Source organism: Oncorhynchus masou, chromosome 23 (assembly GCF_036934945.1).
Source record: "Oncorhynchus masou masou isolate Uvic2021 chromosome 23, UVic_Omas_1.1, whole genome shotgun sequence".
In the NCBI taxonomy this organism is placed as follows: Eukaryota; Metazoa; Chordata; class Actinopteri; order Salmoniformes; family Salmonidae; genus Oncorhynchus; species Oncorhynchus masou.
The window spans coordinates 59,007,475-59,020,833 of NC_088234.1; the positions used below are offsets into that span (position 1 = coordinate 59,007,475).

Genomic DNA, 13,359 nt, shown 5'->3' on the forward strand with positions numbered 1-13,359 from the left:
AGTGGACAAAGCATTAGGAACATCTGCTCTTTCCATGACAGACTGACCAGGTGAAAGCTATGATCCTTTATTGATGTCACTCGTTAAACCCACGTCAATCAGTGTAGATGAAGGGGAGGAGACAGGTTAAAGACAGACATGGATTGTGTGTGTATGCCATTCAGAGGGTGAATGGGCAAGACAAAATATTTAAGTGCCTTTGAACGGGGCATGGTAGGTGCCAGGCATACCAGTTTATGTCAAGAACTGCACTGTTGGGTTTTTCAAGCTCAACAGTTTTCCATGTGTATCAAGTATGGTTCACCACCCAAAGGACATCCAGTCAACTTGACACAACTGCGGGAAGCATTGGAGTCAACATTGGCCAGCATCCCTGTGGAACGCTTTCGACACCTTGTAGAGTCCATGCCCTGACGAATTGAAGCAGATCTGAGGTCAAAAGGGGTACAACTCAATATTTGGAAGGTTAAAAGTTATTTGAGTATAAATGACCCAAGTCACGATTAACTGAATCTATGACAGTCTCTTACAAACATTACTGAAGATTCTGGTAACTTTGGTAAATTACTGGTAGGTTTGCAACCGTACTGAACCTCTCCATAGTTTCCACATATACACCATGACCTTGCCTTTACCGGGGCTGCTTTAAATATATTCTTTACCAGAAGGAGAGAGCAGTTAAGGTGTGGCTGGTTTTATAATGTTGAATCGGAGATATGACGAGGGAGTTATATTTATACAGTGTGTAACATAGCTACATACTATGTTATGAGAGATACTGCTGCACCGTTAATAGAACCCAGATAAGAGCAATATGAGGAACACCTATGACTACAAATACTCTTTCAAGTAGAAAAATACACACTGCATTCAGAAAGTATTCAGACCCATAAACAGAAAAGACCTTATTTACCTAAATATTCAGACCCTTTGCTATGAGACTCAAATTGAGCTCAGGTGCATCTGGATTCAATTGATAATCCTTGAGATGTTTCTACAACTTGGAGTCCCCCTGTGGTAAATTCAATTGATTGGACATGATTTGGAACGGTACACGCCTGTCAATATAAGGTCCCACAGTTGGCAGTGCATGTCAGCGCAAAAACCAAGCCATGAGGTTGAAGGAATTGTCCATAGAGCTCCGAGACAGGATTGTGTTTAGGCATCGATCTGAGGAAGAGTACCAAAACATTTCTGCAGCATTGGAGATCCAAGAACAGCGGCCTCCATCATTCTTAAATGGAAGAAGTTTGGAACCATCAAGACTCTTCCTAGATCTGGCTGCCCAGCCAAACTAAGCAATTGGGGGAGAAGGGCCTTGGTCAGGGAGGTGACCAAGAACCTGATGGTCACTCTGACAGAGCTCCAGAGTTCCTCTGTGGAGATGGTTGTCCTTATGGAAGGTTCTCCCATCTCTGCAGCACTCCACTAATCAGGCCTTTATGATAGAGTGGCCAGACGGAAGCCACTCCTCAGTAAGGCACGACAGTGCGCTTGGAGTTCGCCAAAAGCCACCTAAAGGACTCTCAAGGCCATGAGAAACAAGATCCTCTGGTCTGATGAATCCAAGATTGAGCTTTGGCCTGAATGGCAAGCATCACATCTGGAGGAAACCTAGCACCACCCCTACGGTGAAGCATGGTGGTGGCAGCATCATGCTGTGGGGATGTTTTTCAGCAGCAGGGACTTAGAGACTGATCGAGGGAATGATGAACGGAGCAAAGTACAGAGGGATTTTTGATGAAAACCTGCTCCAGGGTGCTCAGGACCTCAGACTGGGGTGAAGGTTCACCTGCCAATACGACAACGACCCTAAACACACAGCCAAGACAACAAAACTCGAGGCTCTAATTACTGCTTCAACAAAGTACTGAGTAAAAGGGTCTGAATAGTTATGTTAAAGTGATACCAGTTTTTCATTGTTAATACATTTGCAAACAGCTTAAGCATTATGGGGTACTGTGTGTAGATTGATGAGGGGAAAAAAATACACTGCTCAAAAAATTACAAGGGAACACTTAAACACCACAATGTAACTCCAAGTCAATCACACTTCTGTGAAATCAAACTGTCCACTTAGTAAGCAACACTGATTGACAATTCATTTCACATGCTGTTGTGCAAATGGAAGAGACAACAGGTGGAAATTATAGGAAATTAGCAAGACACCTCCAATAAAGGAGTGGTTCTGCAGGTGGTGACCACAGAACACTTCTCAGTTCCTATGCTTCCTGCCTGATGTTTTGGTCACTTTTGAATGCTGGCGGTGCTTTCACTCTAGTGGTAGCATGAGGCGGAGTCTACAACCCACACAAGTGGCTCAGGTAGTGCAGCTCATCCAGGATGGCACATCAATGCGAGCTGTGGCAAGAAGGTTTGCTGTGTGTCAACGTAGGTTCCAGAGCATGGAGGCGCTACCAGGAGACAGGCCAGTACATCAGGAGACGTGGAGGAGGCCGTAGTAGGGCAACAACCCAGCAGCAGGACCGCTACCTCTGTGCAAGGAGGAGCACTGCCAGAGCCCTGCAAAATGACCTCCAGCAGGCCACAAATGTGCATGTCTGCTCAAACGGTCAGAAACAGACTCCATGAGGGTGGTATGAGGGCCCGACGTCCACAGGTGGGGTTGTGCTTACAGCCCAACACCGTGCAGGACGTTTGGCATTTGCCAGAGAACACCAAGATTGGAAAATTCGGCACTGGCGCCCTGTGCTCTTCACAGATGAAAGCAGATTCACACTGAGCACGTGACAGACGTGACAGGGTCTGGAGACGACGTGGAGAACGTTCTGCTGCCTGCAACATCCTCCAGCATGACCGGTTTGGCGGTGGGTCAGTCATGGTGTGGGGTTGCATTTCTTTGGGGGGGGGCCGCACAGCCCTCCATGTGCTCGCCAGAGGTAGCCTGACTGCCATTAGGTACCGAGATGAGATCCTCAGACCCCTTGTGAGACCATATGCTGGTGCGGTTGGCCCTGGGTTCCTCCTAATGCAAGACAATGCTCAACCTCATGTGGCTGGAGTATGTCAGCAGTTCCTGCAAGAGGAAGGCATTGATGCTATGGATTGGCCTGCCCGTTCCCCAGACAGGAATCCAATTGGGTACATCATGTCTCGCTCCATCCACCAACGCCACGTTGCACCACAGACTGTCCAGGAGTAAGCGGATGCTTTAGTCCATGTCTGGGAGGAGATCCCTCATGAGACCATCCGCCACCTCATCAGGAGCATGCCCAGGCGCTGTAGGGAGGTCATACAGGCACGTGGAGGCCACACACTACTGAGCCTCATTTTGACTTGTTTTAAGGACATTACAAAGTTGGATCAGCCTGTAGTGTGGTTTTCCACTTTAATTTTGTGTGACTCCAAATCCAGACCTCCATGGGTTGATAAATTTGATTTCCATTGATAATTTGTGTGATTTTGTTGTCAGCACATTTAACTAAGTAAAGAAAAAAGTATTTAATAAGAATATTTCATTCATTCAGATCTAGGATGTGTTATTTTAGTGTTCCCTTTTTTTGAGCAGTGTATATATTTAATACATCTTAGAATAAGGCTGTAACATAGCAAAAAGTAGAAAAAGCGGTCTGTAACTTTCCAAATGCACTGTACGTGTGCCCTGAATTATTTTTTCTTTTTTTAAATCAATGAAGCATATTAGCTATGCATGGGCCGAATGTACGCATATAGGGTAGAATCATGGAGGAATCGTTTGGAACAGCAATCCTAAAGTGAAATAATGTTGACAATAAGAAATTAAATTTTTAAGGTGAATTATTACTCTGTGTGACTGGGAAATCAGTCTGACTGTCTAACGTACCAGTCTCTCCCCAGAGAGGACCTCCAGTAGTTTGATGAGCATACGGCCATCCCTCAGGTCCATATAGAGGTCAGTGATCCTGCAGGACACTCTGGATAGGTGGGAGTTGACCCACTTGGTGAAAGTCTTCTTCTGCACCGCCTCGCGCTCATCTACAAGAAGGAGCAGATTGTGATCAAGGGGTTAGTTTCACTTCTGCGTTCTATCATATTAACCAGGTTATCACCTGGGGGTATTTTACAGTTCAACTGACGTGTGCTCTTCTTTAATCTGTCACAAACAACGTAGATTACAAAGCTAAACACTCCAGGTGTGCGGCTAACAGAGTAGAACGTGAGGGTTTGCAGGCCTCGACAAAAACAGCATGTTCCTCTCATTCTTCCTGTTTATGCCAGGTGTCCCCGGTTGTTTGACTGGCTGTGGGCCTTTGCTACCGTTCGTCTTTTGAAGAAAACCTACACCAAGGTCGTCACTGTTCTTGGAATAACGGTGTAGGGTGTAGCTTCCTATGTCTTAGAGGTACAAAGTAGCTAGTTTTCACAGAAAGACAGACAAGTACTGTAAATATTAACATTTCACAGGCTATGTAAGTGTTAAGTAAACATTTGTATTTATCGTTCCCCATTAGCTGCTGGCAATGCACCAGCAACTCATCCTTAGGGTCCAGCACAATTAAGGCAGTTTTGTGAATGTTTTTAAAATGGTCTACACACTGTGTGCCCTCAGGCCCCTACTCTACCACTAGCACATATCTACAGAACAAAATCTGTGTACGTGTGTATGTTATCTTGTGTGTGTGTGTATGCATGTGTCTGTGCCCATGTTTGTGTTGCTTCACAGTCCCTGCTGTTCCATGAGGTGTATTTTTATGTTTAAAAAAAATCTAATTATACTGCTTGCATCAGTTACTTGATGTGGAATAGAGTTCTATGTAGTCATGGCTCTATGTAGTACAGTGCACCTCCCATAGTCTGTTCTGGACTTGGGGACTGTGTAGACCTCTTGTTGCATGTTTTATGGGGTATGCATGGGTGTCCGAGCTGTGTGCCAGTAGTTCAAACAGACAGCTCCTTGCATTCAACATGTCAATACCTCTCATAAATACAAGCACTGATGAAGTCAATCTCTCCTCCACTTTGAGCCAGGAGAGATTGACATGCATAATATTAATATTAGCTCTGTGTTCATCCAAAGGCCAGCCGTGATGCCCTGTTCAGAGCCAATTGCAATTTTCCTAACATACTTCAATACTTATTCGTTTAGGCCATCTTTAAATAGCCAGTCTTGTTTGTGCAAACTAAATGTTGTTAGCATAGCTGGTGCTATTCTCACAGGATGACAATATACGGAACAAAAATATAAAATAAACATGCAACAAGTTCAATGATTTTACATAAGGAAATCAGTCAATTGAAATAAATGTATTAGGTCCTACAGATGGGGCTGTGCATTATCATATTGAAACATGAGGTGACGGCGGCACCACAATGGGCCTCACCATCTTGTCCTGGTATCTGTACATTTAATTGCCATCGACAAAATGCAATTGTTTTCGTTGTCCAAAGCTTATGCCTGCCTATACCATAACCCCACTGCCACCATGGTGCACTTTGTTCATAACATTAACATCAGCAAACCGCTTGCCCACACAACACAATAAACGCGGTCCGTGGTTGTGATGCTGGTTGGACGTACTGCCAAATTTTCTAAAACATTGGAAGTGGCTCATGTAGGAGAAATTAACTTTAAATTATCTGGCAACAGTTTTAGTTGACATTCCTGCAGTCAGCATGCCAATTGCACACTCCCTCAAAACATCTGTGGCATTGTGTTGTGACAAAACTGAATGGCCTTATTGTCCCATGCACAAGGTGCATCTGCGTAATGATCATGCTGTTTGATCAGCTTTATGATATGAAATACTGGTCAGGTGGATGGATTTCCTTGGCAAAGGATGTAAACAAATTTGTGCCCAACATTTCATAGAAATCTGCTTTTTGTGCGTAATATACATTTTCTGTGATCTTTAATTTCAGCTCATGAAACCAACACTACATGTTGCGTTTATATTTTTGTTCAGTGTAAATGGCAGACAGTCTTCTGCACATATTGTAGGCTAAGTGACACAGCAAGATGGCGCCGACAGACATCGCAGCTTTGCTTTGTTAGATTACTTGTTAGATGGTCGGAACTAGGAGCACAAGCATTTCACTACACTCGCATTAACATCTGCTAACCATGCGTATGTGACCAAAAATGTGATTTGCTTCTAGCTCCATAGCAGCTTTGCAGTATTTTCTTTTGTGGGTGTAATTTCTAAAATTATTATTCCAGAAAGTGTGTTATTACATACAACCAGAAAAAAAAAGTTTTGATATCAGAGCGGCTGTAACTCACCAGCATTACATCCAGGAATAAGACTTTCCCGAATTGGATCTTTTGTTTTTGCCACCAGGGCAATTTAACTTATCCCAGAGGCTGCTCCAAGACGCCGCCGGCGGAGAAGACGTATTCGGAGTGGACTTCTAGTCAGACTCAGGTGCACACCATCCACCGCTTCCAAGTATATTACTTGCTAATGTTCAGTCTCTGGACAATAAAGTAGACAAGCTCAGTGCGAAGATCCCCTTCCATAGAGACATTGGGGACTGTAACATACTCGGTTTCATGGAATCGCAGCTCTCTGGATCTACTGACCTCGTCCAAACAGCCAGTTGGGTTCTCAGTGCATTGTGCAGACAGGAATAAAGAACTCTCCGGGAAGAAGGCGGGGGTGTATATTTCATGATTAACTACGTGATTGAGATAGTGTACAGAAACTCAAGTCCTCTTGTTCACCCGACGTAGAATACCTCACTATCAAAGTATTAGCTCCTAAGGTAATTCTCTTTGGTTATAGTAACAGTTGTGTATATTCCCCGTTAAACTGATACCACAATGGCCCTCAAGGAACTACACTGGACTTTGTGCAAACTGGAAACCACATATCCTGATGCAACATTTATTGTAGCTGGGGATTTTAACAAAACAAATTTGAGGAAAACGCTACCAAAGTTCTATCAACACATTGACTAATATTCACACTGCTAAAACACTCGACCACTTCTACTCCAACTTCTGGGATGCCTACAAGGCTCGCCCCTGCCCTCCCTTCGGCAATTCAGATCATGACTCCATTTTGCTCATCTCTTCCTATTAGGCAGACACTCAAACAAGAAGTAACCGTGCTAAGGTCTATTCAATGCTGGTCTGACCAATCGAAATCCATGCTTCAAGATTGTTTTGATCATGCGGACTGGGATATATTCCGGGTAGCCTCTAAGAATAACATCAATGTATACACTGACACGGTGTATATAAGAAACCGTGGATAGATAGCAGCATTCGCCCAAAACTGAAAGAGCGAACCACCGCATTTTACCATGGCAAAGTGACTGGGATATGGTTGAATACAAATAGCATACTTATTCCCTCTGAAAGGCAATAACAGGCAAAACCTAAGTAGAGACAATGCAGAGTCGCAATTCAAAAGCTCAGACAAGACGCATGTAGCAGGGTCTACAGACAATCATGGTTTACAAAAGGGAAAACCAGCCACGTCGGATACCGATGTCTTGCTCCCAGAAAAGCAAAAACACCTTTTCCCGATTTGAGGATAATACAGCGCCACTGACGCGACTCGCTCCCAAGGACTGTGGGCTCTCGGTCTCCGACGTGAGTAAGACATTTAAGCCCTCAAGGCTACCGGCCCGGACGGCATCTCTAGCCGCGTCGTCAGAGCATGTGCTGACCAGCTCTGTCTGGAGTGTTTACGGACATATTCAATCTCTCCTATCCCAGTCTGTCCCCACATGCTTCAAAATGTCCACCATTGTTCCTCTACCCAAGACAGCAAAGGTAACTGAACTAAATGACTATTGCCCCGTAGCACACGTCAGTCATCATGAAGTGCTTTGAGAGATTAGTTAAGGATCATAACCTCTACCTTACCCGACACCCTAGATCCACTTCAATTTGCATACCTCCCCAATCGACCCACAGACTATGCAATCGCCATCGCACTGCCCTATCCCATCTGGAAAAGAGGAATACCTATGTAAGAATGCTGTTCATTCAACCCTGGCCTGTGCAACTCTGTTTTGGACTTCCTGGCGGGCCGACCTCCATGTGGTGAAGGTAGGAAACAACAACTCCACTTCGCCGATCCTCAACACATGGGCCTCACAAGGGTGCGTGCTCAGCCCCCTCCTGTACTCCCTGATCACCCATGCCTCCAACTCAAATCATCAAGTCTACAGACAACAGTTTTAGGCCTGATTACCAACAATGACTAGACAACCTGTAGGGAGAAGGTGAGGGCCCTGACGGAGTGGTGCCTGGAAAATAACCACGCCCTCAACGTCAACAAAACAAAGGAGATGATCGTGGACTTCGGGAAACAGCAGAGGGAGCACGCCCCTATCCACATTGACAGGAACGCAGTGGAGAAGGTGAAAAGCGTCAAGTTCCTCGGCATACACATCACCGACCATCTGAAATGGTCCACCCACACAGACAGTGTGGTGAAGGAGCAACAGCGTCGTCTCGTCAAACTCAGGAGGCTGAAGAAATTTGGCTTCGCTCTTAATTAAGACCCACAAACGTTTAGTTGCACAATCAAGAGACTCCTGTCGGGCAGTATCACCGTCTAATAAGGTAACTGCATCGTCTGCAACTGCAGGCGTCTCCAGAGAGTGGTGTGCTTTGCCCAACGCATCACCTGGGGCACACTGCCTGCCCTCCAGGACACCTACAGTACCCAATGTCACAGGAAGGCCAAAGGACAACAACCACCTGAACCACGGCCTGTTCACCTCGCTAAGATCCAGAAGGCGAGGTCAGTACAGGTGCATCACAGCTGGGACCAAGAGACTGAAAACAGCTTCTATCTCAAGGCCATCAGACTGTTCAATAGCCATCACTAGCTGGCTACCACCTGGCTACTCAACCTTGCACCATAGAGGCCGCTGCCCTATATACAAAGACATGGAATCAGTGGCCACTTAAATGTGTTCTTACTGCTTAGCTCATATGTATATACTGTATTTCAGTCAATGCACTGCGACATTACTCATCCTAATGTCCCAAACCATCTCAAATGGGTTGAGGTCAGATGATTGTGGAGGCCAGGTCATCTACTGCAGCACTCCATCACCCTCCTTGGTCAAATAGCCCTTACACAGCCTGGAGATGTGTTGGGTCATTATCCTGTTCATAGTTTTAATGTCTTCACTATTATTCTACAATGTATAAAATAGTACAAATACTGAAAAACACTGGAGTAGGTTTCAAAACTTGACTGGTACCGTATATTTCTTAACTCCATTCTTTTACTTTGGATTTGTCTGTATTGTTGTGAATTGTTAGATACTACTGTACAGTTGGAGCCAGGAACACAAGCATTGTGCTATACCCACAAGAACATCTGCTAAATGTGTATGTGACCAAAAAAAATGTGATTTGTTTTTACATATACGCTGGTCTAATGTGGGCCTACATGCGCCTCATACTGTGGGCCTACATGCGCCTCATACTGTGGGCCTACATGCGCCTCATACTGTGGGCCTACATGCGCCTCATACTGTGGGCCTACATGCGCCTCATACTGTGGGCCTACATGCGCCTCATACTGTGGGCCTACATGCGCCTCATACTGTGGGCCTACATGCGCCTCATACTGTGGGCCTACATGCGCCTCATACTGTGGGCCTACATGCGCCTCATACTGTGGGCCTACATGCGCCTCATACTGTGGGCCTACATGCGCCTCATACTGTGGGCCTACATGCGCCTCATACTGTGGGCCTACATGCGCCTCATACTGTGGGCCTACATGCGCCTCATACTGTGGGCCTACATGCGCCTCATACTGTGGGCCTACATGCGCCTCATACTGTGGGCCTACATGCGCCTCATACTGTGGGCCTACATGCGCCTCATACTGTGGGCCTACATGCGCCTCATACTGTGGGCCTACATGCGCCTCATACTGTGGGCCTACATGCGCCTCATACTGTGGGCCTACATGCGCCTCATACTGTGGGCCTACATGCGCCTCATACTGTGGGCCTACATGCGCCTCATACTGTGGGCCTACATGCGCCTCATACTGTGCCATTTGCTGTTAGCTGGTCATGTTCTCACAGGGTTGTTCTAATTTAGTGTTCCCATGCAGGACGGGTGGTCAAGCTTCTCACCCTACTGCAGAGCCCATAAACATCAGTCACTGGGCCAAGAGAGCCAGCCACACCGGTCAGCCCATACCTGCTGCATCACACACACAGCTTCGCAAGCTATTCCTCATATGAACTCAAAGACTGTTGCCATGGAAATCTGGCTTTGAGAGGAAGTTTCACAACCTCCCTCCATCAGGGTGGGTCTCCTCCTCGCAGACTAAGAAACAACACCCGTTAACAATGTGCACTAATGCACTCTCCCCTCCAGCTCCAGGCCAGCCATTAGCTCAGAGGACGTTGTGACATCACAGCGTGACCAGACTGCTAATAAAGCAGCAGACTGATAGCATGTAGGTTAAACCCTGGTGCCAAACAGCTCACTATCTAGGCTACGACTTCACAGGACTGTCCAACAGCCTGACAGCCTGGTCCCAGAGATAATACAGTAGATAGTGCCGCAGGTCCTCGTGGCTTTCATGAGTTGCAGTGCCCAGCAAGCAGTGCAGAGGCAGAGAGACAGAGGGAGCAGTGTGTCCCGTTGTGGAGGCCCAGTCAGAGGCAGGGAGACAGAGGGAGCTGTGTGGGGCCAGTCCGAGCAGCACAGAGACAATGCAGCCAGTGTTCTTCACCATGACATGCAAAGCAGCATCTGACTGCATCAGGCCTCATCTCTGACTGGGCTAACGAGCTAACTAACATTCAGCTCTTTCACTGGGACACTATGCTGCATGGTTAGATCATGGCTGTGTGTGGTGAGGCTGGTTAACCCAGAACTAAAGGCTTGCATAATTGGGTCAGATGCTCAGTTAAGTTCTGGGACCATACATGTTAACAGAAGATATTTAAATCTCGTCAGTTGCACAACTGAATGCATTCAACCAACATTTGCCTTCCACATTTAACCCAACCACTTTGAATCAGAGATAACCGAGGAGCTGCCTTAAAATCGACCGAAGGTCCCCTCCCTTTCCGAAATTCAAAAGATACTACACACTGCGAAATTGTCCAAATAACCAGTGACGACAAAGCCAAGCACCACAACTAACGCTGCTGAACTCAATTTGTACTGTGACAGATCTACAGTACAATTTACGTTTATGTAGTCTGTTTACAAGAGATTAGGTTATTCATAGGCTTTTTGGAGTTTCCAACAACTGGATGCATCCGGTTTTCAGGGATACAGCTAATTCAACTTAGCTTCCTTTCTGCTGAAAACCGGATGTGGGAACTCTGCTCAGGATTTTTCTTTTACGCCCGCTATGTTAGGTTTGGCTCGTCATGACTTTGTGAATCAGGAAGAGGCTAGATAAGCTTAGCATCACATTATATTCCAAATAAAAGTACCAAGGACCAGAATCAAAGGTAACTTCAGTAACAAAACAAAGTAAAATAGTTTATTCACATTACACATTTTGCTGTGTGACACATGACCCTTTGTGTAAAAATGTGTAATTATAACCTTGCCTGGCACAATCAGCTGCAGTACAAAAGGGCATACATCTAAAATAAATGTGTGTTCTTAATGAAGCTGAGATGGAGACAGATGGAGAATATGGGTGGAGCTAGACATGTCCTGAGTGTCTGTAAACAGGGTTTCCTGCAGGGCAGAGCATCTGGCCCAGAACAGAACACAGGAAGGGGAAACCGTCGCTCAACAGATGTACATATATATACACACACACGTACGGTTGCACATGCTCAGGCACACACACAAACACAAGCTCGCACACCTTCAAGTGTGCACACACATGCACAAGAACTCCTTATCTCAACCTGCAGCGGAGCTCTGGCCCTGCAGAGTACAAACCGTAATCCCCTCCGCCCACAATCACAACAAGCAGTCACAGACCCACAAGTCTACCAAACTATCAGGACTGCTGACCAGACCAATCTGTGGACAACCACTCTGTACAGCATCCTGATCATAGAACTGTGTGCGCAATGTCAACTACTTACATGAAATCTAATAAAAATACCTAAAAGGTGACATGCTAAGTCCTATTAGAATGCCAAGACTAGTTGTTTTATTGCATGTGACTGTTGACAGGCAGTGGGGGGGACGGGGACAATGATTAATGTAGATGTAACATAGTAAATGAAAATCCAGGACACTAATTAGTTGATAATTTACATTTGTTATGGTTACAGAAGGCAGAAGGTTACTGAAGGCAAAAACTGGGTCATTGGGGGGGGGGGGGGACATTTTAATGGGGAACATCCACAAATTAATACATAGCATACTTAACATATACTAATTTGAGGGTCCCGAATTTGTCTGTTACACCTACCAGAGTCCAGGTTGAAATTAATATAGGGGAAACACTCAATAGCAATAGCAATGCAAAGTCAAACTATCAGGCCTGGAAGCAGGGCACTACATTTTTTTTAAATGCTGTTGCTCCCAACTTTAGAAATTTAGGCGCACCACATGAAGTTTAGGAGCACCAGAAAATAAAATAGATGTTTTGAATTTATTAAGATGCAGCCTATATTGTGCCTATATGAATTCTAGAAACTTTTGAAGCACATGTCCTGTAACACTGTAAAGACAGTTTATTATAAAAGCAAAAATCTGGATATTACCATTCATCAAAATTACAAAGCCAGTTGTGGAATATTAGGTTTCTACATTGTGTAAAAGCACAATATTCCAATTGAGATGCATTACATTGAAAACTGTACAAGGTCTCTTTAGAAACCTCAGGTTTGTGATGAGGTACAAGAGATCTGTCATTCATTCTTTGCTATGGTCATTGATCTAAAGAAGCTAAGTTTCCTTTCCGCTGAAGACACATTTCAGTTGAATGCATTCAGTTGTAAAATTGACTAGGTCCCCCCCCTTTTCCCTTCCTGTCCCTTCTTTCCGTGTCCACAAATGTTTGGATATACTGGTAAAGTTAGCAGGTTGTTAGCTAGCTAGGCAGCTAGCTAGCAAATGAGGTAATGTGACTGAACAAAGTGTAAACAAATGGTTAACGGCACGCAAGTAGTTATAGAACCACCCATGTGGTTAATGAATGTAAAATGCAGTCCCAGCGACCACTATAGGAAGATACAAATGTTGTGCCAATAATAAATAGGTCACATCTTTTAATCTGGTTGGTCTAGAAGCAAGCCGTTTTGGCTGTAGTAATGGTGCAACCATGAAGCTAACGAATCTGAACACACTTGTTTCTCAAGGGCACTCGAAAACAACGGTACAGCAAAGCCTTATCACACAGTGCTCCCAAACTAAAACTACTGGTCGCACAGCAAAATATTTGGTAGCATATGTGACCAAAATGTGTGCACTTTAGAGCCCTGCCTGGAAAAGATGTGGCC

General features: G+C 45.2%; 1 protein-coding gene across 3 annotated transcripts in view; it reads right to left on the minus strand.

Annotated features, from left to right (window-relative positions):
- LOC135511123 (spectrin beta chain, non-erythrocytic 1-like) overlaps positions 1 to 13,359 on the minus strand; it is a 164,015-nt gene that overhangs the window by 87,734 nt on the left and 62,922 nt on the right. For all 3 annotated transcript variants that reach the window (XM_064932685.1, XM_064932684.1, XM_064932686.1), the window contains one exon: positions 3,824 to 3,975. In XM_064932685.1, coding sequence (XP_064788757.1) covers positions 3,824 to 3,975 — 152 coding nt within the window. The remainder of the gene's footprint in view (positions 1 to 3,823; positions 3,976 to 13,359) is intronic.